This window comes from Canis lupus, chromosome 7, assembly GCF_011100685.1.
Source record: "Canis lupus familiaris isolate Mischka breed German Shepherd chromosome 7, alternate assembly UU_Cfam_GSD_1.0, whole genome shotgun sequence".
Classification (NCBI taxonomy): domain Eukaryota; kingdom Metazoa; phylum Chordata; class Mammalia; order Carnivora; family Canidae; genus Canis; species Canis lupus.
Genome location: NC_049228.1, coordinates 12,206,501 through 12,233,582, shown reverse-complemented (window position 1 = coordinate 12,233,582; position 27,082 = coordinate 12,206,501). Strand labels below are relative to the sequence as shown.

The 27,082-nt window shown below is 44.2% G+C and overlaps 1 protein-coding gene and 1 long non-coding RNA gene across 4 annotated transcripts in view; one reads left to right on the top strand and one right to left on the bottom strand.

The window, feature by feature from the left end:
- PTPN14 (protein tyrosine phosphatase non-receptor type 14) overlaps positions 1-27,082 on the top strand; it is a 180,548-nt gene that overhangs the window by 144,241 nt on the left and 9,225 nt on the right. For all 3 annotated transcript variants that reach the window (XM_038542137.1, XM_038542138.1, XM_038542139.1), the window contains 8 exons: positions 171-228; positions 3,890-3,968; positions 5,996-7,473; positions 11,930-12,073; positions 13,039-13,257; positions 16,350-16,478; positions 18,508-18,742; positions 22,648-22,811. In XM_038542137.1, the coding sequence (XP_038398065.1) occupies positions 171-228; positions 3,890-3,968; positions 5,996-7,473; positions 11,930-12,073; positions 13,039-13,257; positions 16,350-16,478; positions 18,508-18,742; positions 22,648-22,811 (2,506 nt within the window). The remainder of the gene's footprint in view (positions 1-170; positions 229-3,889; positions 3,969-5,995; positions 7,474-11,929; positions 12,074-13,038; positions 13,258-16,349; positions 16,479-18,507; positions 18,743-22,647; positions 22,812-27,082) is intronic.
- LOC119872502 lies at positions 1,535-18,582 on the bottom strand. Its single transcript, XR_005361955.1, has 2 exons — positions 18,252-18,582; positions 1,535-2,178 (listed from the first exon to the last, which is right to left on the bottom strand). It is a non-coding gene; the product is annotated as an uncharacterized LOC119872502 (long non-coding RNA).

Genomic DNA, 27,082 nt, shown 5'->3' with positions numbered 1-27,082 from the left:
ACTTTTCATAGCATAGTCTCATCATTCAGAAATAAATGTTTATGTTCTGCTATAAATTACTTACCTATCTTGTCTCTTTCCCCTCCTCTTATTCCCCTCTCTTGTCTGTCTGGTTCTTTTATGTCTGATAAATATAATGACCATTTTCATTTTTTTAACTTCTCATGTAGACAATCAAATTCTCCACCCCCCATCAGACGCCAGCCCACCTGGAGCCGATCCTCTCTGGTATGTATAAAGCCTTCAGTTATCAAGTGGTCTGACTGTTGGGGATGGAGTATCCTTTTGTTGCTCATTTGAGAGGAGACATCCTTAGGCATCATGACCAGTTAAAGGTCTGATGAGAACACAGAAGAGCATCAGTCTGCCAAGCAAGTGTGGTTGAACATCCACGTCCTGTCCATGTCCCATCGTGTGGGACATCCTTGTGCCCATCCATGGCCATCACTTCTCAATGTGTGGCTCTGGGTTCATCCCTTTAAGAGTATGTCTTAGGGCCAATGAGACCATGTTTCTTCAGCATGCAACCTAATGTGTGTGTTTTCATCCACTTGCTCATCTTGGTTTTATTACTCACTGTTTCTGGTTGTTACATACAGACATGTCTAAAGTTACAAGCTCCACAAATTCGTTTGTATTCACTGCCCATAGATAGAGCTTAATAAACTAATCAGAAAATGCTTTTTAGGGGAGCTTGGGTGGCACAGTCAGTTAAGTGTCCGACTCTTTTTTTTTTAAATATTTATTTATTCATGAGAGACACACAGAGAGAGAGAGAGGCAGAGACATAGGCAGAGGGAGAAGCAGGCTCCACACAGGGAGCCCGAAATGGGACTCTATCCGGGGTCTCCAGGATCACACCCTGGGCTGAAGGCAGCACTAAACCGCTGAGCCACCCGGGCTGCCCAAGTGTCCGACTCTTGATTTGGCTCAGGTCATGATCTCAGGGTTGTGAGATCCAGCACCACATCAGGCTCTGTGCTGGGTGTGGAACCTATTTAAGATTCTCTTTCTCCCTTGGCCCCTCCCCTCACCCTTCCCCTTTCCCCTCTCTTAAAAAAAAAGAAAGAAAGAAAAGAATGAAAGTGCTTTTTAAATGAACCAGAATTGAATGAGTTTAATTGACAGTTTCAGGTAGGGTATTCAGTGGGGAAGATTAATTGCCCATTTTCTAATCTTAAGGTCAAGATAATTGACCTAGTAAATCAATCTACTTTGCTATCTAACATTAGTTTAAAAAAAAAAATCTGCTCCTTTTCTGAATAAGGAAACACAACTCTAATTTCTATACATATGTCCTGTCTTAAGCTGTGTTTTATTTTGAGGATTACTTAAGAATGATATCATAGAAAGATGCAGGAGAATTGGCTTCCTTTAAATTATCTACTTGTTTTAAATCATAATTCTTCTATTTGAGGTTCTGATGTGTGACACAAAACCAAAATAAACACGTGACCTTTAAAATTTTCTAGGTGAGCATTTCCTTCGAGTTGATAGAATGAAATTGAATTTTTCCTCATATACAATGTGTGCCCTATAGCATATCTTCAACTCATCTTTTAAAAGGAAAGTCTTGAGGATTTTTTTTTTTTTTCTGGAAAATACATAGAGAATGAACTCTTCGAATTCTTGAGTTTCACCATTACGTCATCACATTCCTGAGTACCTCCATGCATATTATTAATCTCGGTATCATGCAAAATATTTCACAAGTGGCCCTTGCCTTGGAGATCTAGAGGGTCACTTTGGTCTTTTTACTTGAGGCATTAATAGATTTGTTCATAGCGCTGGTCTCTTTATACTTCTCCTTTGTATTATTTTTTTTCTTTAGAGTCTACATGTCTTCATTAGGGAGATAATTTTTCACTTATGTCCATGAAACAACAGCACAAGGGCAAAGTATTTTAAGGCTGTCTTGTGATTAGATCTCATCCTACTCATCTAGAGAAGATAAAGAGGCTTTCCTATTCTATCTGGATGAAGAAAATCTGCAGGAAGCCAAAGTCAGGGTGTCCCTCTTTCCCGTACCCTTTAGGGTTAAACCAATTCACCACGAGTTCCCTGGAATGAGTGATGGGGTCTTGTTCTGGCTTCCTTACTGATAACCGGTCCTGCAGTTTTCTCTTGCCCTTCTGCTGCCTGTGTTTTGGCATCACACTCGTTTCTATATTAGCAGTTCTGGAAAGAAATAGAATGATATGCATTATATTATATAAATGGAGTATATACATATATATACATATGTGGAATAAGTTATATCCTGAAGTGGTATTTGGAGGGTTTGTTGTTTTGTCCTTTGCTGTACACTTACGCCAATTCATAAACAGGTACTTCCTGGATTTTTTTTTTTTTAATAAGGGCAAGAGAAGGCAGAGACTCAACTTCGCCTTACCATGTATTTCTGTTACCTCCTATGAATCCCGCCCCACTGTGTGTGTGTGTCTATGTGTCTGTCTGTCTGTTTCAAGCCTCAAGCCAGCTGTCCCCACTCTGGAAAAATTGAGTTGAGTTATGTATTACCAAGAAGAGGAAAAATATTTTAAAATTGTAATTCAAAAACCAGCCAAAGGGAGATTTTGGGAATATTTAGAAAAGCTGATAATAGCACCTTTTCCTTGGTACCAAGAACTACTTTCTCAGATTAATTTCAGTTCTTTATTTCTTCTCTCTTGACTCTTTAATTTTTGGATCCCTTCTTCATTACCTTCTTTATATGCCCTTTTGATGTGTAAGCATTATTTGTTGCCGAGAACATGGTAGATGAGTTATTTACCCAGCTTCGAATTGTGGAGAGAGCTCTTCTTGTACTGGGGGATACAAGAAAGTGTGACCCCTGCTGGCTTTGAGTTTTTAGGCTTGATCTCAACTTCTTTCCTAAAGTAACATTTAAACCAATATCTATAAGGCTAATTTCGAAATAATCAAATAGAAATATAAGAAAACCTGTTTCGTGGTTTACAAGGTTAAAGTTTTTAAAAGACTTTTTTAGTGTCAAAGCTTTTTCTTCAAACAGGCTCTCAGCTGGAGCCCGAATATATAAATAAATTGGATATTGTTTGTGATTTGACAAGAAGCTGAGACCTACTAAGGTTCAGTGTCTTGCCCTAGACCACATTAGCAACTAATCATATTTCCTTTGATGGCTCATAAATATTGATCCTATGTACGCATTTTTTCCCCCTCTGAAAGTTTACCCTTGCCTACAGTAGGAAGTTAATCAGATTGAGGCTAAATGCCATCTTTAAGAATCTCTTGGAAAAGATTCTTCACTGAAGAGGAGGGCAGGAGAGTAGATGATTGAACCAGATTGCCAGCAAGGCCTTTCCATATTGGCTTCTACAATGGAAGGGGCAATAATTGCTCTTGAGAACAGCACACTTGTTGTGGCTCACTTTTCAGATTTTTATATAAATTTGCAAGTGGACCGAGCTTCACACTACCCTTATCCCTATTGGAAGTCGATGGTGGTGCTGTTAACAAGGTTCATAGGTACAGCCAGTTTTGAATAGAATGAAAGAGTTCCCCCTCCATGTTGTCATTATTTCTTAGGAAGAACATAATAATATCCATGTTCTGAGTTACTCCTTTAAATAAGGCATTGGGAGTTTTGCAAGTGTATCAGGAAATAGATGATGTGTTCGTTGTAGCCTCTTTATCTTTCTTGCCTTGAACCAGCCTCCGCACCCCTCACTTCCTGTTTCTCCAGGCCTAAACTTAGGAGAGGATGGGGGTACAGATGAGTCAAAGAGGGAGGGATCAAGGGCAGACGGGCAGAGCAGCCACACAGCGCCTCCCTGTAGATGTGGGTGAGTGGTGGGCTGGTTCCCTGCAAGAGACCCCGGACACTCATGCCACGTCCTTCCCACCTTTGTCATGTTCTCTGTTTCAGCCCCGACAGCAGCCGTACATCTTGCCTCCCATGCACGTCCAGTGTGGCGAGCACTACTCGGAAACTCACACTTCACAAGGTAACCACAGCTTGCCTTTTTCCCTTCCTTCCTAAGATGAAAAATTGAGCACCCTATAAGCAGTAAAGGTGATTTTTTTTTTAGATGACAATGATAACTTTTGTCTTGATTTTGTCATTGTCTGAATGACAGCAGGCAGCAGCTTCAATTTATGCAAGGCACAGAATGTTATTTGCCCCTAAGAGAAAAATTTTTCCAGGATTGGCTGCCAGGGGAGTTGGGAGAAAGCAGTGAGCAAGTTCCTTTTCTCCTGCCTCTGGTAAGTGGGCTTGGAGAAGGGAGAGGGGCAGTCAGCCCAATGGAATACTCTTCACCCTCACTGCCGGTGTCAGAAAGCTTGTAGCAGTTGGGCTCTCATGGTGACAGGGGATACAGGCATCCAGAATACTAACAGAAGGGCACAGGTCATCTCTACTCCTCTTTTTTATCTGTTGCTTGCTAGTTGTTAGTGCCCTTGTTCTTGCCTCCCAGTAAACAAAATCTCATTACTCTTTTTCTCGCCAAACACTCCCATGCAAAACGTGGGAGAAAAATCCATTCCAATAATAATGATTACAGTGATAACAATGAACATTTATAGAGCAACTCCTCTCCCTAAACACAGTGCTGAGCACTTGCCACGTATTGTTTCATTTAATCCTCAAAATAAACCCATGCGATAGGTACTGTTGTTCCATTTCACAGATACAGAAAGAATCCAGAGGATCCAGGATAGTGGAGGAGCTTAGAGATGAAAATTGGTATCATGACGCCTGAGCCAGTGCATCGTTACATTAACTGCATCTCCAGAAAGGAATGATATTAAACTTAGATGTTGACAATATGTTAGGTGGATAATTAGTTTCCGCGTTACCATATGCTGGCTATCTTGAATCTGTACTGTCAGAGTGTGGGTATGGAAATGAAGATAATCAAGACTATCTAATAAAACACTACTTTTTTTACAAGCAGACTGGCAAAATTGCCCAGCTTCTGTGGGAAAGCACCAGACCCCACTAGAGGTGGATGAGTGGGCACCTTCGTCTCTGTGTTTTGCCAGTTTCTCTTATCTAGCTCAGCCCGTCTGGCCTGTGCCAAACTCCTCTTCAGGCAGCCAAGTGTTTTCATTCACCTTTTCTGGTTGGTGGGGGTGTTTTGTTTTGTTTGCCTTTCTGCTATGTCCTCTTCTACTTTGTCCGTGCTTGAATCTGAGTATGAAAATGAATGTACTTTGCCCACCAAAAACAGTGTTTTGGCAAGAGATTGCCTTCCTAGGGCTGCGTATGCGTGCACGTGCGTGTGCGTGCGTGGATGAGCATTAGTGTTAAAGGAACCCTGGACACCCAGAATGGGCCTGACGTCAGAAATCTACTTTATATCTCTGTAGGTACCTCCTTAAACTATCATTAATTTTAATGTGAATTGACCTCAGTGATGAAACCGATTCTAGGGGAGAGTTTTAGGCAGTGGCTAAAAGAACTCCTGATTCTGGGTTTGCCCTCCTCTAGTTGCTGCTCAGAACAAGCTAGCCATGCATGCTGCCATCCTGACTGCATCACTTGTGTCTTTATGAATGCTCAGCATTCCCTCGGGTAAGGGGACCTTTCCCCACTGCAGTCAGAACAGAAGCTGCAGGTGCTCCGTAACTTCAAATCTGCTGCCCTGGTAAAGTTCTTGGCCTCCTGGCCCAAATGTTCCAGTCCTTGCTGGACAAGGAGACAGGTTTACCCATCGTGAGGGCCATCGATGGTGCCTAATTTCAAAGCTCATGGCAAAGTCAAGAACTGTCCCAGGTGATAACTATTCCAAAGGTGTACATACCGTTCTTTGATTAGATTCCCTTTTTCTTTTTAGTATGCTTTAAAGTGTTCCTTCTGTATGTTGGCCTCTCACCCAAGAGTTACTAGTTTTTTCATGGAATATGTGGGTGGAGACCACAGAATTTCACTTTTAATGACTTCTAAAAATCATGCGCATGAGTGTGAGGATGAACTTAATTGGAGCAGGATGATGTGGAGGCTCACGTGCCTTTGTTTGACTTCTTATAGACAGCATTTTCCACGGGAATGAAGAAGCCTTGTATTACAACTCTCACAACAGTCTGGATTTAAATTATTTAAATGGCACCGTCACCAATGGCAGCGTGTGTAGTGTTCACAGCGTCAACTCCCTCAGCTGCTCCCAGAGTTTCATCCAGGCTTCTCCTGTGTCCTCCAATCTCAGTATCCCAGGGAGTGACATCATGCGGGCTGACTACATCCCTAGCCACCGGCACAGCGCCATCATCGTGCCATCTTACCGGCCTACCCCCGATTATGAGACAGTCATGCGGCAGATGAAGAGGGGGGTCCTGCACGCCGACAGCCAGAGCCAGTCTCTGCGAAACCTCAACATCATCAATACGCATGCCTACAACCAGCCGGAGGATCTGGTGTACAGCCAGCCCGAGATGCGGGAGAGGCACCCCTACACTGTCCCTTATGGGCCACAGGGAGGCTATGGTCACAAACTTGTCAGTCCATCTGACCAAATAAACCCAAAGAATAACTCGGTGCCGAGCAAGCCGGGGGCAAGTGCCATCTCCCACACGGTGAGCACGCCAGAGTTGGCCAACATGCAGCTCCAAGGCACCCAGAACTACAACACGGCTCATATGCTCAAAAACTATCTCTTCAGGCCGCCACCCCCTTACCCACGGCCGCGCCCTGCCACCAGCACCCCAGACCTCGCCAGCCACCGCCACAAGTACGTCAGCGGCAGTAGCCCCGACCTGGTGACCCGCAAAGTGCAGCTGTCCGTGAAGACCTTCCAGGAGGACAGCTCCCCGGTGGTGCACCAGTCTCTCCAGGAGGTGAGCGAGCCCCTCACGGCCACCAAGCACCACGGCGCAGTGAATAAGCGCCACAGCCTGGAGGTGATGAGCAGCATGGTGCGGGGCATGGAAGCCATGACCTTGAAGTCACTCAATATCCCCATGGCCCGCCGAAACACGCTCCGGGAGCAGGGGCCACCCGAGGAGGTGCCAGGGAGCCACGAGGCCCACCAGCTTCCCCATTACCACCACAAGAAGACTTTCTCCGATGCCACCATGCTGATCCACAGCAGTGAGAGTGAGGAGGAGGAGGAGGAGGTCCCGGGATCGGTGCCCCAGATCCCTGTGCTCCGGGAGAAGATGGGGTACAGTGCCCAGCTGCAGGCGGCCTTGGCCCGAATCCCAAACAAACCCCCACCCGAGTACCCTGGCCCAAGGAAAAGTGTTAGCAATGGGGCGCTACGGCAAGACCAGGTCAGCCTGCCTCCTGCCATGGCCAGGGCCAGGGTCCTGAGACACGGGCCAGCCAAGGCCATCAGCGTCTCCCGCGCTGACCAGCTGGCAGTGGCTGGGCCTTCCCTGGGCCCGTCCATCTCTGAACCCGACCTGACAAGCGTAAAGGAGCGGGTCAAAAAAGAGCCTGTGAAGGAGAGACCCGTGTCTGAGATGTTCTCCCTGGAAGACAGCATCGTAGAGAGAGAGATGGCCCTCAGGGTAAGTGTCCTCTGCTCCGGGGCAGTGTCGGCGTCCCCATGACACAGGGTGTAAAAGCACCAGGACCGAAGGCAGTGCGAGGCTGATCCAGGGAATGTGTTAGGGAATTAGAGCATCAGTTGGCATTTCAACGGGCAGTATTTTATTTCACAAAACTTTCGTTTTTCCCCTTTCAGTCAAATCTTCCATTTTCATTTGGGCCTTTTAATTGCTGTGCTTGGCGCAAGGCACCACAGTGGAGTCAGGATGCTGCAGGTTGTTTGGGCCAGCATTGTGCTCTTTATTCAGGGTCAGACGTCCTGTTGTGTGAGCTACTGGGAGCTCTCCTTCCTACATTTCTTGTTGGTTCTTTTAGGGAGAAGCATTTTTTTCCCTCAATTAGGTAGTAAAAGAGCAACATCCCTTCAGAGCGCAGCTCTGTGTAGAGAGCTCTATGTCAGAGATGGCTCACCAGTAATGACTGGACCATGACGTGTTCAGCTTTATTTTCAGATTTTCTTTCAGTAGATGCTTAACACAAACCAAAAACACTACCGTAAACTCACAAGTTCATCACTGAGCTTCAGTTCCCCGTTAAGCTCATTCTCTCGGTATTCACACACATGCATGTGAACATACGCGTACATAGACACACACGTAAAGCATTTGGAGATGCCTGATATTAGACATAAATAACTCTTACTCAGGATACGTACCAGCTGGAGAACCAGGTATATTGTAACAGCAAGAGTGTATAGGTAACAGGTGCACACACAGACCAACAAAGTGCATTATCTCCTAGTAATGAGAAAATTGCTAGATTGTAGTTGCTACTTTAAGATTTTATTTATTTATTTTATTTTAGAGAGAGTGAAAGAGATGAGTGAGCAAGGAGAGGGCCAAAGGGAGAGGGAGAGAATCTCAAGCAGACTCTGCACTCAGCACGGAACCTTACTGGGGGCTCAATCCCATGACCCTGAGATCATGACCTGAGCTGAAACCAAGAGTCAGCCACTTAAATGACTAAGCCACCCAGGCACCCCTGTAGTTACTACTTTAAAGAATATTTCAGATCACCATTACTCCTTGTTTTAGAAATTTCCTTAAAAAAGTAAAAGAATTGGGCAGCCCCCGTGGTGCAGCGGTTTAGCGCCGCCTACAGTCCGGGGGTGTGATCCTGGAGACCCGGGATCGAGTCCCACATTGCACTCCCTGCATGGAGCCTGCTTCTCCCTCTGCCTGTGTCTCTGCCTCTCTCTCTTTCTGAATAAATAAATAAATCTTTAAAAAAAAAAAAAAAAGTAAAAGCATCATTTCATTACAAGTCATCAAACCCATATTGACTTCTCCTCTGCAGGTACCACATTTCTACCATAGGGTAGCTGGCACTTACTTTAGGAACTCCAGAACAGTTGCAAGCTAAAATTTCCTTTGATGAGGTTCTTAGGCTCCCTTCCTCTAGAAGTCTCCCTGCACCCCAGTGGTTATCAAACTAAGGAAAACAGTTAAAGACCAAAGTTTTAAGAAAGCCACGTTTTTGGGTTCAGGAATCTAATCCGTAGGAACATTACTACTTTCGACAAATTTTCAGAGCATTCCCAGCAGCACAGTTTTGGCCACGAGTTAGAGTAGTGCTAAGAATTTGGTACAGGCATAACTTTTTCCACTTTTTGCAAACCTAGAGGGAAATTGTGAAAGATATGCCTGTGCCCCTGGCCAATAAAACCATTTGGCTGGGGGATGGAATGAAACACGGGGGTGGCGCCCTGGGGGAGAGCTTTCCCAGCCTGGAAAAAGTAATGAATGCATTGGTAAATGGATTTTCAGCACGTCCTGGCCCAGGCTCCTTTACCACAACTTGAGAACCTGTGAATCCAAGCGTTCTGCTTTGCTGTTTCCCCTGCTGATCTGATGTTTATTGATGCCTGCATGGTCCCATAGCCTCACATTGGTCATTTTCATCCTCTCCTCTTGTTAACCTATACTCAACAAAACCCTGTATCCAAACCCATGGCACTGACTCCCTACATAGAGCTTCATGCACCATCACAGAGATGCAAGGGAGTTTCCACTGTGTGTCCCCACCCCCCCTTCATACGAACAATAATGAATAACTGGTTTCATTTCTTAATTGTAGCTCAGGAACATCATTACCCATTCCTACTTTGTTTTCCCATTGTTTTGTTCTGTTTTTCCAAATTAAATATACTCAGGAGCTCAGGGACTACTACCCTTAGCTGGTGCCTTGACCCCAGAGAAGGACTAGGAGGTTCTTCAGTGAGCCACTGTGTGGATCAAGATGGTGACACTGGCAGTGACTCTGAAGGTTGAGATGGTTCTTCATCCTTTTTTTTTTTTTTTTTTTTTTTTTTTTAATGAGGAAACTTACTCCCATGCCCTTCCCACATCTCAGATGCTCTTCTGCCCTCCCCACTGTGGGCAGCTTTTGCCTGGCTTGTTAGGAATGAGTAAGAATGGAGAAGGCTGTCCAGGCTTCTCTAGGCTAAAAAAAACAGTGAGAAAATTTAACCGAATGGGAACCGGAGGGGGACAGGGATGGTGAGAATGTCCCCTGCAGGCAGCTCTCCATAATTTTGGAGCCACTCGTCTATTTGATGGACAATTCCTGCCTGCTGTTGTGATAGCTCCTCCTTCTGGCTCCTACTGCTGCCTTGAGGCCATTTCACTGTTTGTAGCCCTGGAGCCCAAAATCGGGTGCCAGGAAGAGAAAAGTCCAAATCAGGTTTTTGAGTTACTTATTTTTTATCTCTGGTAACAAGCTGATGGGATAAGTGAGAAGGAACTAAGAGAAATTGTTTATCCCTGGGATTTCAGTATTCAGCAGGTAACTAGTAATCCTTCCAGGGAAGACTAGTTAGTTACTTTTTGCCTTAGGCCTACTTCGATCCAGATGGGAAGGAAGCAGATGGACTATTTGGAGGACCTTAGGGACATTTCTTGCAAAATGATTGCTTTTCTCAGAATGTCACAGAGGAAGTGAAATGTTCCCAATTAAAAGAGGTAGCTAATAATTTTTTCCCCTGGTTACCTAGTTTGTCTGATGGGTTGGCCTTGTCACTGAATAAAGCATCACTCAGAAAGGCCAGAGCTCCATTTTGACTGTAAGAGGTTTTGAGAGGCTGACCTCATGTAAGGTGGAAATGCCAGCCCGTCCCCCCAGTTAGAATAATCCACTAACTCTTTGTCATCTGCCAGTACCATGGCTCCATCATCACACCTCACTGGGGACTAAATTTATACATGACAGACTAAGAAAAAAAAAAAAAAAAAACCCTAAAGCCTTGAAAAGAAACCAGGGATAAGATGACCCCTTCCTCTGGGGCAGCCAAAGGAATCTACAAAGTGGTTTTACTTTTGTTAGAATCAAAATCTTAAATGCTGTCTAACTCCTCAGCTTGTATGCTTTCGGAAGTCCTGCTATTCTTCTGTCTTCCAAGACAAAACTATTTTTGGGAAATGCTCTTATTGGCTTGCTGGGTAAAAGGAGATTTCTTTTATACCTCAGTCCATTTGGGGAGGCATAAGGAATTACAATAGTAGACTTAACACCGAGAGCCTTGACTGACCAACTTCAGAATGTTGGTGCAGGTGAGGATGGAGAGGAAGTCAAAATACCACACACAAGGACCATGTGTTGACCTCCAACCCTTTCCTTATTGACTGGCCTGCTCCGCCCCCAAATCTGTATTCTCCCATAGTTGCATCACGTTCAGTAATTTCCCACCATGGTCATTGGGAGCCCTGGTGCCTACTCCTTGGGGCCTTCTGATGCGGCATGAAGGATAATGCCTCATGGATCATGTTAGACAACCACAGACTTCGGTGTTGGCAAGGCTGCTAAACCACATCAGCCCTCGTACTGGGGATGCTATCCCAGGGACCAGAGCGTCAGCATAGGATTGACATCCTCCATCTGACAGCCTCTCAGAATGGAAACTTGGGAAGATTTTTCTGTATGGGTTATGAGTCTTGATTTCTTGACAGTGCTACAAGTGGTATCTATAAGGTTTTTTTTTAATCATTTAATCTGTATAAAAGGTCCATCACTGTGATTGGATTGAATTGTTCATGAAAACTGTTTCTCTTTCCCTTGCCCTGTCTTCATTCAGCCCTTACCTTCCTGAAATGTCTTGCTTGTACACTGTTTTGCTTCCCCCGGCCCCCTTTTTGAGTGAGCTCCATGGCAGGGGGATATTTGTAGGTAGTCTTTGCTCTTACTTGTTTGTTTGTTAGTTCATTCATGCATCCATTTTTAGATAAAATCTCAGGAGTCCTGTAGGACCTGGCTACCTCAGGCACAGTGGGAATAATGGGAAGGTTGTGTTTGAATTTGCCCTCCTAATGGTGATTGTCTGCATTCCTTGGCTGGGCAGTTACAGATTTGGGGAGATTAAAACACATTCCAGCATTCTACTCGTATTATAAACAATGAGAACATGCCTTTTCTTGCCACAAGAATCTAGAGAAGCAGAAGATGGCAAGCCTGGAGGCACAGAAGCGGCCGCTCATGTTGGTAGCGTTGAATGGACTCTCAGTTGCCCGGGTCTCGGGGCGGGAAGAGAATCGAGCTGATGCCACCCGAGTTCCCATGGACGAGAGGGTAAGCGCTGGGCTTGTCAAACACGTGATTCATTCTCTGTGGTCTTGGGATTCCAGAGCTTGATCCTTGCCCAAACATGCCGGCACTAAGGTTTATTTGATGAATTAATTCTCCAATTTGAGATTAGCAAGACCTGGTGTGCATTGTATTAAATCGATTCTTTCCAGCATCTCAAGTTTCTTTGTCAAGTTGGTGTAGTGAAGCCTGCCTAACGGGACCAGCCTGAAACAAGCTGCATTGCCTTGGTCAAGTCACTTCATTTCTTTGGGCCTGTTTCTCTTTTTTGCAAGATGAGGAAGTTAAGCCATTACTGTAGTTTCTGAACTTCTATGAAATTTGCAAACCATTACCCTTTATCAGGGAGTGAATATCTTACCTAAACATTTATAGAATTCTTTTAATATACTGTCCCCTTGGTTGACTATAAAATGCGGCTGATTTATAATTTTTAGGATAACACATTGTGAGAATGTTGGTTTCGAAAAGCAGGAAGAAACTGCATGGTGGTGTTTTGGAAGTGAAGAAAGGTGTGCTCCTTTAGTTCCTAAAATTACTGTACAGTGAAACATGTAAATTTAATGGAGTGCTAGTAATATTCCTGTTTGAGATTTCTGCCAGTATATATGAAGTATTAGAAAGGTTTAAAGGCAGAAGGGACTTTAGAGGAATCATTTAAGGAATCACTAGGACTTTAAGCAGAGGTGTTAATACTGAAAATACTGATTTTTGAATTTCAGCTCTTGCCTGGCTGGTTCTGTTTAAAGCATAAATGAGAAGGAACTTGGTTATTGGTCCAGAGAAACTAGCAGTGTGGTTAATAATGAGACCAAATAATCAAGCATTCGTTCGTTGTACCTCCTGAAACTCCTTATTAACACTATCACTATGAATATATAAAGGATTCTGACTCGTTGGAGTTTTTGGATAAGATAATCCGGAGAGCTCAAGATTAATTTCTGTTGCAGTTCAGAACCCTGAAGAAAAAGCTAGAAGAGGGAATGGTGTTCACAGAATATGAGCAGATTCCAAAGAAGAAGGCGAATGGCATTTTCAGCACAGCGGCTCTGCCAGAAAATGCCGAACGAAGCCGCATCCGAGAAGTTGTCCCCTATGAGGAGAACAGAGTAGAGCTGATCCCGACCAAAGAGAATAACACAGGTTACATTAATGCCTCCCATATCAAGGTAAGAAGGGAAGCGTGTTGGGGAGGCTTGTGGAAGATTGCTGGGTTAGAGGTGGAAAATGCAGAAAGGAAAAAATTGCACGGCTCCGACCCAGCATCTTGGCCTGTCCCCAGCCCCTGAGGGAGTGTTTTTGAACTCCCCTGATTCTTAGTCAACTGGAAGGGCATGCCTATCACTGCAGAGAGAAGGAAGCCCAGCAGCCTCAAGGAAAACCTCAGGTCAGCTATTTCTGAAGCCTGCTCACCACAGAGGATTTCACTCTATCTGTGTGAGTTGTAACTCTCCCTAACGCTCACAGGAAAAGCTGAGGATTGTCCCCTTTGGTTTATAATTAGCACATGATAGAGACTTTGGAAGTCACGGGCATTGTATTTCTCCTGTCGTTGAAGTTTTTATGATGTTCAAGAGCAACAGAAACTTACCAGTTCCCCCCTGCACTACTACAGGTTACGTGTTGTCCAAATTTACGTGTTATTTAGAAGAGTGGGCTCATTTCAACACAAGCCCTGGAGGTGTGGTTGATGATGAATCTTGCAAGATTTGCCACATCATTCACGGCATGAATACCATTCCATTTTTGTTAGTATTCCAGAGACTTCAAATTTTCATGTCTCAGGATTTCATCAACTTTAAAATTAGCTTAGGTCAAGCCCAGCTAGAACTTAGAGTTATAGATACGTGCATGTATGGTTAGCCGTTTCCTAAATGGCGTACCTTCCTCAGTCTTTAGAATGCCACTGTTTGTTCTAAACGTGGGAGAATCTATTCATATACTAATATTAAAGCAGTTATTACAGGATGTTTTTAAATAATACGCAGTTCACGTTAATAGTCTTTTTTGATCATAACCTTAGAAATCTGTTTCTGGCCTTGTTTGGAGTTACTCCCTTTCTTCATTGGACTTTCCAACTGGAGCTGAATTTTTGGTAGATTCCTTTGAGCTTCTAAAATATAGCCAGATGTCTGGTGCATGTTTCTGTTGTAACAGTTGCAGAACAGAATATGAAAAGAACACTGTGGATGAATGCAGGGTTTTTGTGCACAGAACCTAGATAGCTATATGTATATTGTTAACTACCAGAGAGTACGGTCAAAAAATGTGAAGGAATAACTAACATGGGTCATGCTGGGTATTTTAGTTTAACTTTGAGAGTGAGAACTAAAGCTATAAAAAATGAACCTCAGGAAACTCTCAAGTAAACTGACTATGGTCCATTTCCTGGGCTTAATTTAGATGAAATAATAACCAAAATAATGAATCAAACAAAGATACAAATCACACAGCTGCTCCTTGATAGGATGTCTTTGGAATCTTATATAGTTATATCGTACTATCTTCTTCTTTTGGCCAGATATCCTTCATCATTTTCCATCTGTTCTCTGGAAAAGCTGCCACTCTGCATCAAGTGTGCCCATTGGGTATTGTTAACAGAAGCATTCCCTTCCTCTGTATTCTCCGAGGCTTACATTTCATCTTGTGGATCAGGGTTAGACATGGGTGCATTTAATAGACCCATCGAGCTTGCAAGAACTTGTCCTTGTGTTTTTTGGAATAGAGTTGTATATCTTGCCAATGTTTTCTCCCTGGGTTCCAAGCAGCTATTAACACAGAGCAGAGATTGATTTGCTCCAGAGGTAGAATCATCACATCTGTGAAATCTACCTCAGTAGCATTGGTTGTTGTGTTTTTAATGCAGTTTTTAATGCCCTCCTGTCAATACTTGGAATTTGTCGAAAGGCCCCAGGCAGCCGCATACTCTGGAAGTATTTATGGTTCCTATATGTTGGGTGCCAGAGAGGCTAATGTTTAAAATCACAATTCCACAGATAAACGAAACTCCTAGCCAGCCAGCCAATATATGAATGTTATCTCCCACCAGTACTTGGAAAATGGATTTTGCTTGCCAGCTTTGACCTAAACATGTCTTCTGTAATGAGACAATAACTAACATTGTTTTTGTTGGAATCCAGTTAGTATATAGTTTTATAAAATAAATGAGGGGAAAAAAAATTCAAACAATGATCACTTCATGCTCCGAGAACTATCTAGAGATTTGCGCTGGTGGGTGTCTAAGGAGGCTTGACTTTGTAATAATGCCAAGGGACACAGGAATGGAAAGGAACACAGGAAGAGTGCCCCCCAAAGGGCACTACTTCACCCTGACAGTATGACCTTCAACACTTTGGGCACAACTTACTCGTGATTCTCTGCCACTAATATTTATAGCTGCAGAAGTAGCCTTCCAAGATCACCCGGAGCCGCATAGGGTAATAATTTTATTATCCAAAATCATCTCATGGCTCCACAGTTTGTTTGGATACTGTGGTACCACACAAGGGGAAGTTAATAATCAAATATCACGTATTGTTGATGTAAGTGCACCCCGCACACCTGTACCGTATGTGGCACCACAGAATAGCAGAAACAGCGGAGGTTAATGACACAGTTCCTAGCAGGTCACTGGTATAAAGACATCGCTTCCAAAAGGATGTTATTCCATGGTACACTTTGTTTTAGTTGTTTAAAGGGATACCAGCGAGTACTATGCCTCAAACTGTGGATCACAATATAATAGTGGAGTGTGAAGTCAATTTAGTGATCAGGACCAGTTTGAGTTTGTGTGTGTGTGTGTGTGTGTGTGTGAATGTAATTAAGGAAATAGACTAGGAGAAAAGAATAGAAATTATCAGAGTACATTGCACATCGTAAGCATAAGTCTTGCTTCTGTAACAAGTTCTGTTGGGTTATACACACCCATATGGTCATGTAATGTGTGTGTGTGTGTGTGTGTGTGTGTGTGTGTTTAACATGCACTGGTTTGTATATAATTACTGTAAATTACAGGAAAGAAAGATTGGGTGTATTTTAATAGGCTTGAGTGGCAAAAAGGTTTTTTTTTGTTTTTTTTGTTTTTGGCAAAAAGTATTTTTGTGTAAGAATGTGCCAGGGGCTTTTGAATAATGGCACTTAACCCATTTGGCCTAAAAAATATTATCCAGGGTTTGCAGGTAGATACAAACGGACCCATGCTCAGCAGGTAATGCTGTCCTGGATTCAGGGTTCATTTACCGAAGCTTTCCTTGGTTTCCAGGTGGTGGTTGGTGGGGCGGAATGGCACTACATAGCCACTCAGGGGCCCCTGCCGCACACATGTCACGACTTCTGGCAGATGGTGTGGGAGCAGGGAGCGAACGTGATTGCCATGGTCACTGCGGAAGAGGTAAGGGCACTGGCCGTATAGCCATCTGTTCCCAGGGGAGGGAGGGGTGGCCAGAAGATAGGCTTTGCATCTGGTGACCTTGCTGCTCTGTCCTGCTTCCTAAGCACCATTTCTCTGCAAATCCTTTTCTCTCTGGCATGCATTTCTTTTCTCTCCTCCCACATAGATTTGTTTTATTTCCCAAAGATAATTTATTATCGTATCCCATTTTCATCCAGCTTTTTAACTCTTTTCCTTAGATTGCCATAAACTAAAGTCAATCAAACAAACAAACAAATAAGAACTGAACTTCAGTTCAGCCAACTCACTTTTGTGTGCCAAACAAAGCAATAATCTTTCCCCTGGAATTTGAGTGAGAACTTTGGGCTGCTGTGGGTAAATCACATATTACCAACCTCGGGCATGGCCAACCCCACACGCCCTCATGCTTATCAGCTGAAAAGAGACCAGAAACTGTTGTTCCTGTAGAGGTCTCTATTCTTTGGAGAGACGGGGGAAAGAAAACTTTTTTCTCTCTTTGCCAAGTAAAACATAGTTTTTCTGTCCTAACTAGAGAACTCTACATGGTGTTATTAAAAACTGGCACACACCACTGGTCAACCTAGCAGTTTGCGCGGAGCTTGCTGTCTTTAAGGAAAGAAGTTTTGTATTTCTTCTCTTGTCACATTCTCAGTTTTCTATTTTAACCACTTCTTTGCTTCCTTTCATGAAATGTTAGCTTATGTGTTGAAGTCATTTAAGGGACTAGCCTCATCTGTCTTTCACCAATATCTGCGGTAAGGCATACATACCCCCTTCCTACACATTTTTAAAGGGTGAGGAGCAGACAGTGAAGGGGGGGGGTGTCACGTTTCCTTCATTGACACCCCCCCCCCATTCTGAGCAGTTGCTTTCCAGAACAGCCCCTTAGAAGATAGTGGTGAAGGGCAATTCAAGCCCTTTACAGCCAGTGGTAGTACTTCTGTCAACTGACCCATTTGACTTTCCCACGATGAGTAAATTCTCCATAAAATCTCTAGAATCGTTTTATCCTCTGATCAGATCACATTACCATTAAGGGATTCATTCAACTCAAGGCAGTGTGTCATCTGTGCTGACCTCAGGGGCAGGTGGTGGCCAACCAGACAGGCATGATCCCTGTCCCCAGGGAGCTTCCATCCTCGTGGGAGGAGGGCTAACATAAAATAAATAAAGGAAGCTCAGTGGGGTGACCAACTTGAAGGAGATGGAGCAGGGATGGGACAGAGAGTGGATCTACCTTAAAGTAGATGTGCAGCCGAGGGCCCTCTGAGGAGGTTGTAAGTGAGCTGAAACCTGAGTGACCAGATGTACCAGCCTTACAGACACGAGGTCTAGTGATCCATGTGGCAGCTGGAGGCTTACAGTCTCTTGGAATTTGTAATCAACTTAGACACTCACCAGTAATATAAATTAAAGCCTCAGGTAAGCCTGCTTTCACAAGATTGGTCATTAACGAGGCAGGTGTGCTTCAGACTTAAGAGAGTTCAAGCAGATGAATCAGGGCAGGAGTGTTTGTACTCTCCCCACTCACCCACCCCCTCCCCAACCCCCCAGGATGTGTTGCCCCAGGAGCAGGGAACCATCAGGGCTCCTAATCCCCTCCCCAGAGCAGCCCCCAGCGCTCACCCGCACTCCCACCACTGTGTCCCCTCAGCACTCCTCTGTCTCCACCTCCTTCCTGTTCTGGGTTTCCTTCTAAGCCACCATCTGATCCCCCCCCTCCGCCCCCTCCAGTGATTGAACTGTGCAAACCTTAAAAATAGACCCCATCACGTTCAGCTGCAGCTCAATTGTGAATCTTCTGAATATTTCATGGCTGTCACTACCGTGGCGAATCTTGTTAGGCCTTAGCCACGATGCGTGGGATCTCCTCTGTGATAGGGACCGCACAATGCATGACTTGGCAACCCAGAAGCCATTCACATTTCCTCTGCCCTCAGATTTTCAGATTAGGTGGACGAGACCTTCCCCTGACTTATTTCTGATTTTGCTTTTGTGTGTGATTCAGGAAGGCGGAAGAACCAAGAGCCACCGATACTGGCCCAAACTGGGTTCCAAGCACAGCTCGGCCACCTATGGCAAGTTCAAGGTCACCACAAAGTTCCGAACAGATTCTGGTTGCTATGCAACCACAGGCTTGAAGGTCAAGCACCTTTTGTCTGGGCAGGAAAGGACGGTGTGGCATTTGCAGTATACCGACTGGCCGGATCACGGCTGCCCAGAAGATGTTCAAGGATTTTTATGTAAGTTTTTTTCTTCCCATTTAGAATTTTACCAGCGCATCAGTGGTCTCATCAGTTGGGAGTGAAAGAGAAAGAGAGGATGCGTTCTCATAAGTGGCAAAAGTATGAAATCATTGCAGTATATATCCCTGCATATGGTATGAACGGAGCAGAATAATACATGTCATTCATCATAGCCTCCTCAACTTTTACTCAAAAAGCTGAAATTGTGGTAAATTAGCTCATTCTATCTTAATGTAGACCTTTAGGTACTCATTAATAATAGAGCTCCTCTGATAGATGTCACATGTCTGAACCTTGAAAACCTTATGCTGAGTAGAAGAAACTGGACACAAGAGGACCAACATTGTATGATTCCAATTTAATGTGGTACCCGGAATAGGAAACGTCACAGAGGTAGAAAGGGTAGTAGAGGTTACCAGGGGCCAGAGGAAGGGGGGAATAGGGAATAGCAAGTTACCCTTTGATGGGTACAAGGTTTCTGTTCGGGGCAATGAAAAAGTTCTAGAAATGGATGCCAGTGATAGTTACACAACACTGTGAAAAACACTTATTTAATTTTTCATGGGGGTTTGCATCTCATAAGCCCCGCATTTCCCTAGAGCAGAAATCTCAATGCATTCTTCCTTGTTACCCCTGTTTAAGATACTGGGAATCACTGAAACCAACTTGGTGTTTTTGAAACTATCATTTTTTTTTTGAAACTATCATTTTTGAATTCATCAATTTATATATATTTCTCAGTATGGTTTTCTTAGCAGCTCATTGACCTAGAATATGTAGGCAGTACTTTATTTGAAAAGCCCAAACTTGAGTGTGTGCCCACTGCATCCCAGGCTGTGGGTCAGGCTCTCAGAGTGCAGGAAAGAGTCCGTTTTGAAGGTGCTCACAGCCTCCTGAGAGAGGCAGGCCGCTGAGGACAGTCTGGGGGTGAGATCTGACACCCCCTTCTGCCTTCTGGTCGTCTGCCTTCTGGTGACGGCAACAGTCCCCAGCGCTCCCCCTTCCTTTTCCACAGTCTCGCTTAATTGTCCTGCACTTGCAGGGACATCCCATTCCTTCCTCACCTGGCAGATTGATCACCTGCTGTGTTGTCAACTCTCCAGCTGACAGAAGACAATGATGGGAACATCATCTGGATATTGGATAATGTCAAACCCTTGAATTTATTTTGATATTCCCTTAGAATTGGCATATGCAGAGAGGAGAAGAGAGAGAAAATAGGTTTTTGAGAACCCAGAAGTACCATTTCAGAAGTTCCAACAGGAAGCTTCCGATGCATACCTGTTCACTGATGCAAATACTTCATTTCCCACTAGGCCAGTGATGATGGTACTTGGGGGGTCACTGACAAGAACAGAAGGCTGATGGGAATCAGAGGACCTAGAGCAAGATCTAGAGAGGCTTAGTGTCTTGCCTGAGGTCAGACAGGTATCTGTAGCTCAAAATATTCATAAGGAAGGCAGAGACCTTTGTAGAACTTTCCTTCCTCATAACAGTGCTCTTGTTATTTTTTTTTTTCTGGTAATCTTTTGCTAATTGATTTACTAAAATTATCTCCAAGATGCAGAAAATGGAAAACGATAAAAGTAGATCAGTTTGGTGATTGGCAAACAGCTCTGGGTTAGAAGATTGAGTTTATAAGGTGATTAAAATTGGGTGCCTGGGTGGCACGGTGGTTGAGCATCTGCCTTTTGCTCAGGTCATGATCCCGGGGTCTTGGGATGGAGTCCCACATCGGGCTCCCCCTGCAGGGAGCCTGCTTCTCCCTCTGCCTATGTGTCTGCCTCTCTCTGTGTCTCTCATGAATGAATAAATAAAATTTTTTAAAAATAAGGTGATTAAAATTATAGTTAGATCTTTTCAATCAGAACCAGTTTAAGGAAGTAAGGAAGGCCCATCTAAATTACTGAAAATCATAGAGAATTTTTTTAAAGAATTATTTGTTATTTTAGAGAGAGATAAGAGTTGGGGGAGGGGGCCAATGGGAGAAGGAGAGAGAGAATCTCAAGTAGACTCTCTGCTGAGTGCAGAGCATGATGCAGGGCACGATCTCATGACCCTGAGATCATGACCTGAGCCAAATCCAAAAGTCAGATGCCTAACCAACTGAGCCACCCAGGCACTGCCATAGAGAATATTTTTAAACAATGTAAATTTATTCACACTTCTAAGAAACTCAATGTGCTGAGGTGGGGTGGGGGTGGGGGCTTCTAAATGTTGGCTCTTCCAGATTTTTAGGAATTTAAAAGATTTTTGCCGGCCTTTAAATTAGATTCCCTGGAGGCAGGGGACTTAGGACAGACACATGGCCTTCGAGCCTGGGGAAGTCTTCACCGAGTCACAGCTTAAAGAACTTTATTAACATGATTGCTAGAGAGAGCATCCGTTGTGATCCAGTTTCTCTGTGTTTTATAAAATTCCATGTGGTGGAAGCATCTGCTTTATGGATCAGTATTGCTTTCACTTCTCTCCTTGAATTTAGCACAAGGAAAAAAACCTCCCTTTTGTGTGTGAACATCGCCTTTTTTGTCAGAAAAGAATCCATGGTCACCTAATTTCTTTCCCCTCTTAGAGGAAAATTGTGAAGATTCCACACACAGTCCTTAGCTCCTGTTGGTCCCGGATAGTAACTACTCTTTCTGGTCATCTCAGGTTGCCTTCCCACTTTTTTGTTTCATCCCAGATCATTTTACATCGCTGGCGGTCATGGTGCTGGTGGCGGAGGTGGTGGTGGAGGGTTGGTATTAATAGTCTATTTTGGTAAACTACTTCAGATGCCTTTGTAATTGCGGGAGGTTATAAAGGCAAATAGGAGTTCATATTAATTGTAGGTAAACAGATGCTTCTAAATGACCAGACTGGTTTGAACACACTTTTTTTTCACACTTTTTTTTTTCCTCTCTTCAACAATCTGAGCGCTTCCCCTAGTCTTATTTTACGATGCTGCACTGGGATGAGATTTTCTGTATATCAGGAACCTTTAAATCGGTGTCTCCCCTGAACTAGCTACTGTCAAGCCTCTGTTACTAACTGACTATTTCCGGCTCTTGGACTGTTTGAGGCTTACATTTTATATACTTTTCCTTTTTTTTTTCCTGACCATGAAAGGAAAAAGTCATTAAGGCTTGTGCTGCTATAATTTTTCATTCGCGCCCAATTGGAGTAGTGAACAGCCCCCCGCGCGGCCCTGCTGAGCTAGGCAGATGTCAGAAGGGACGAGGGAGGTGGCTCGACCCCTCCACTCCACACACATGTTGCCTCCAGAAAGGGGAGGACTCCTTGTGAGCATCTTACATAAACCACATGGAATCGAAGCTGAGAAGCAGGACCCCCATAGCCTATTTTTAAATCTAAAACTGAAGTCAAGCCTCAGTTGACATTCACTCATTCAGTGAGGGGAAGGAAACAGGGGCAGATGGATGCTCTTCCCACCAGAAATTGGCTCTGACAGGCGGGCGTTTCAAGGGGACCTAGCTGGTGTTCTGATCCCGGTCTGTTAATAGTAGAAATTGCTGTAAGTAATGTCGAGAATCATCTGCTTGGGGGACTTTGGGATTTGCAGAGGGGAAAACAGAATTTAATTTTTAAAAAAGAACTATTTAATTTAAAGAACAAATTCTCCCATGGACTAATTGACTCCCAGCTGGTCCTCTCTGGATCCAGGACTTGTACAGTGGGTACCAGCCAAATAATTAGTGTCTTGTAAGAACTGTAAATTATTGTCACTTTACAAAAAAAAAAAAAAAAAGAAAAAGAAAAAGAAAAAGAAAAAAAAGAAAAAAGAAAAGAAAGAAAAAGAATCACCATTAGGTTTTGGGGTTTTTCTTTTTTTCCTCTTCCCCCTCTTGTATGCCAAGCTGTGTAGGACTTTGGTGAGCGGATTTGCATTTTTTGTCTTGCAGCCTACTTGGAGGAGATCCAGTCGGTCCGTCGCCATACCAACAGCATGCTGGAAGGCCCCCGGAACCTGCATCCTCCCATCGTCGTCCACTGCAGCGCCGGGGTGGGGCGGACCGGCGTGGTCATTCTTTCTGAGCTGATGATCTACTGCCTGGAGCATAATGAAGTGAGTCATTCTAGGCTTTCCTGAATACTCCACCTTGGGGACACATCTACACCACAGCCAAGCCTTCCCCTATACCCTTTTACTTTTCCAGGGCTTAATTTCCTGTCTCCTGACAAGAGTTTTCCAGATCCCTGTTTCCTAGTAGGCCTCTGCCATTTACAGCCTTTCTTATCTTTCAGCTCCCTCTGCTCAGTGTAGACACCCAGATAACCCACAGAAGAAAGAGATGAGTGGGGGATAGGAAACCCTGAGAAAGTCTGATCTGCATGGCGTCTGCTTCCAGAAGTCTGTGGTGTTTTGTAGACGGTCCAGTTTTGTTGTGGGGGTCGTATTCCACGGTGGGTTAGCCGGTCACAGGTCATCTAGATGCTACTTGCATTTCTGGGATGTGTTTTGGCCCAAATCCCATGTGAAAATGTGTATTCTTGATCTGTGTTTTTCATTCTTCGGAGGGAGGTTCTATCTAAAGAGGGTTCTTTAGACTGGCAGTAGGCTGGCTCTGTAGGCTAGATAACCGGAGGGCGTAGACGTGGCCTGCCTTTGCCAACACTGGACACCTAGCTCTTCTCCCCATGGAAGTGGGCTGCGGCTGCGCCCATGGTGTCCTCGTGCTGCTGAAGGCCAGGGAGCCATACACGGGCTTTTGATTTCATGGGGATGAGACGAACCTCAATCAAAGGCTAAAGAACCATGCTTCTGCCTTCTCAACATGTGGATCTTTCAAGGTTTTAAGTGGCTTTCGCTTATTTTTGTTGTTGTTTTTAGTTGGGGTCTTCATAACAAGCATGTAGAGGGCCTGGGCACATGTCAGTCCCCCCGTTTTACAGATGAGGAAACGGAGGCTCAGAAATAATTTAGTGACTTGTCTAGGGCCACATGGCACTTAAGCAGTGGTGCTAAGGTGAGACATGAGGTCTTCTACCCCCCCGGGTCCCGAGTTCGTCTTTCCTGTCCTCACTCTTGTCTCTAGATGCCAGGTGTCATCGGTTCTTATTCCATTTCCAAATTATACAGCTTGGAGAATCCAAGGAGACTTTGAAGTGGTTCATTAGTTTTTAAGTTAGGGGATATTATAATTAATGCACAACCTGTGAAAAAATTCATATATGTATTTACTCAGTAGCATGAGTGGTTTGAAAATCAGATTAAATATGGCCCCACAAAGTTTGTTATACTGAAACTTCCAGAAAAACAATAAATACCAAGATTGGACATGTTCAAGGGATTTTTAAACTCTCTGCATATGTGAAGTTAACTTTGGAAATTTTGAATCCATATATATCAGTGTGTTGCTAAAAAGTAGAACTGGGGGGCTCTGTGGGGGCTCAGGCATTTGAGCATCAGATTCTTGGTTTCAGCTCAGGTTATAATCGAGAGGCCATAGGATCCGGCTCACAGTGAGGAGTCTGTTTCTCTCTCCCTCTCCCTGTGCCCCACGCTGGCCTCCCCGGCACCCCCAGCTCTCTCTCTCTCTCTCTCTCTCTCTCTCTCTCAAATCAATAAATAAATCTTAAAAAAAATAGATTCTGGGTTATAGCAAAAATGGCTATTTTTAAAAACAAACAGACACACTATTGATGAACAAATGCCCATCGTAGAAACAGCTGAGGCTAGCTAACAGGAATTTCGTTATCTTCTGTGAGTTTTATTCTTCCGTCTCACATGGTGAGATTTCTTGATTGTTTGCTCTCCTATCACTACTAGAAGTCTCTAGAAGGGTCTAGTAGATTGAATAGCTTGCCACTGAGTCCCAAATCAACTCCGTGCCGGGGGGGTGGGGGTGAGGATGTGGAATCAGGGTATATATGGCCTGAGTATATTCCAGGGTCTGCTGGAGATATCACTGGGCTCCAGAGGAAGAGGAAAGGCCTCATTGTTATCCCCTCCCCACCTAGCTGTCTTACTGCCCCAATATCTCTCTTTCTTCCCCACAGTCCCCTTCTGTTCTCCATTCCCTGTGAACTCTTCTTCAGCCCGCCACCCCCCTCTCCTTCTGTCCATCTTGTCTGACATGAAAGATGGTTCTGTTCTGAGCTCTTTGGAGACCCATCAAAAGCTGAGCCTCAGTAATGTGATGACATGAGGGCTCATTGGCCACCAGATGTTATTGGCTTGATAGAACATAAACAGCACATGTCGGAGCCAGTGTGGTGCTGAGTGAGGGATTCGGCCATTAGGGCTTCTCATGGACTTGGTGCGGGCTCAGGGTGATTAAATTCTCTACAGTGTGTCCAAACATAGTGGATTTCCTCAATGCCCAGTTGCACGCCAGAACATTCTTTGCTGGACCATGGTCAATCCAAAAAGGACTTCTGTTCCCATTGATATTCAAAGATAGCAAGATGACTCATATTGTTCACTTCCCTTCCCCTAGCACAAATATAGCCAGCCTTATCTGTCCCGTTTCCCATCGTTGCTATTGGTAGATGGTTAGGGGAGGAAAAAAGTTCTTGACTTTGTTCTGCTTCAGACCTGGCTGCTAAGATTCAAAACCCTTATTTCGGGCGTGGAAACATGTTTAGCTTTTTTGTTTTTTAAGCAAAGAGTTTGACAAGTAAATATGAAATGGTGTGTCCTGTTTTTCTATCTAGACTTTTCTGCCTTCTTTCCATGGCTTCTGGATTTAGCATGCTTTATATTTTAGTCTGTAATCCATACAGTTTTAATTTTGTCAGTGAAATACCTTTTTTCCCCCTCTGGGAAAAAAAGATTCCTACAGTAAGGTCGGTAGCTGTGAGGTGGGAATGAGAGGGCAGTCTCCCAGGCTGCTCTGACAAGCTTCTTCGTGGCCCACTGCTTTTGACCACTGAATGTCAGCCTGACATTTTAATGCTTTTACTTTTTTTTTTTAGAAAGCCCTAGTTTTATGGTTTGCGATACTCTCTCTTACCCCCCTGTATTTAGCTCTCTGTCCTAGATTAGCTCATTATAAAAGGTTAGGTTCTCACTAGCCAACTAATGAGATGTCTTGTCTTGCTGCTTTTCTGAATAAGTTATCCCTTCTCCTTGGAGTTGAGAGGCAAAAACACATTCTAGACAAAATTGAGCAAATTGCGTTATGATTCCTTGGGGTTGGGAACAGTGGACAGCAGATACTATGGGAATGAATCCTCAAGGCAACTAGGACTCTCATTGATTCCCAGGGGGAACTTTCTTTATCTTGTCTCCAAACTGCCCCTTACCAGATGTCTTTAGGGCTGCATTTTATAGGCTAATGAGATGGCAATGATCATGATGGTGGTAGGTGGTGGTGGAGGTCACGTGGTGGAGGTTGCGTGGTGGAGCTGGAGGTGACAGAGGTAGAGGAAGATGTGGTGATCATGGAGGAGATGATGGTGGTGGAGGTGACGGAGGGGAGATAGGTATGATAGTAGAGGAGATGATGGTGCTAGTGGTGGTGGAGGTGGTGGTAGAAGTGCTGCTGATGCAGGAGACAATGGTGGTGGAGGTGGAAGGGGTGGTGATGACAGTGACAACAATGACAGTATTACAGCAATAGCCAACCTATATTGAAGGTTTACCATGTGCCAACACCCTTCTGGGAACCTTACAATTCAAGTAGCCTTCACAATAACCCCATGAGAGAGGTCCTATTAATACCCTTGTGTGACCAGGAGAATCTGAGGCACAAGTAATGAAAGGAAGTGTGCACATCCCACAGCCAGGAAGTGTGAAGGCTGTGGTTCAGCAGATGAAGCCTGACCTGGGCCTGTGCTCTTAACTTCCATGTGACACCGCTTCCCTGTCAAAACCTTGATGGGAACTGGGAGAAGCAGCTTTAATCTCTCCTTACCTTCAGCACCCAGCTCAGTCATGCTCATCAAGCACTATGTTCTTACTTAAGTTCATCATTAGGTACCTCTAGGTTGTACATCATGGTATCAGTTACTTTGGAGTATCGTGTAGGCAAGGACCTATCAGTCAGCAGCCATGGCTTAGGGTGTACATTTTGGCAAACAGCTTAAGGATCCACATGCCTTTTTCTCTTTCTTTATTACTGGGGACTTGGTCCCCTTTAAATCTGTGGTTTGCATTATTGAACTATTTTTGGAAAAGAGCAACTAATAAGGCTGGCATCTGTTGTATCATAGTACACAGTTTGGAAATAGCTGAAATGACTCATAAAGGTAAGATGAGAAAAGACATACAGCTGGATAAAGAAGAGGTCTGTGTACACACACACACACACACACACACACACACACAATGGAGCACTACTCAGCCATCAAAAAATTGAAATCTTGCCATTTGCAATGACATGGATAAAACTA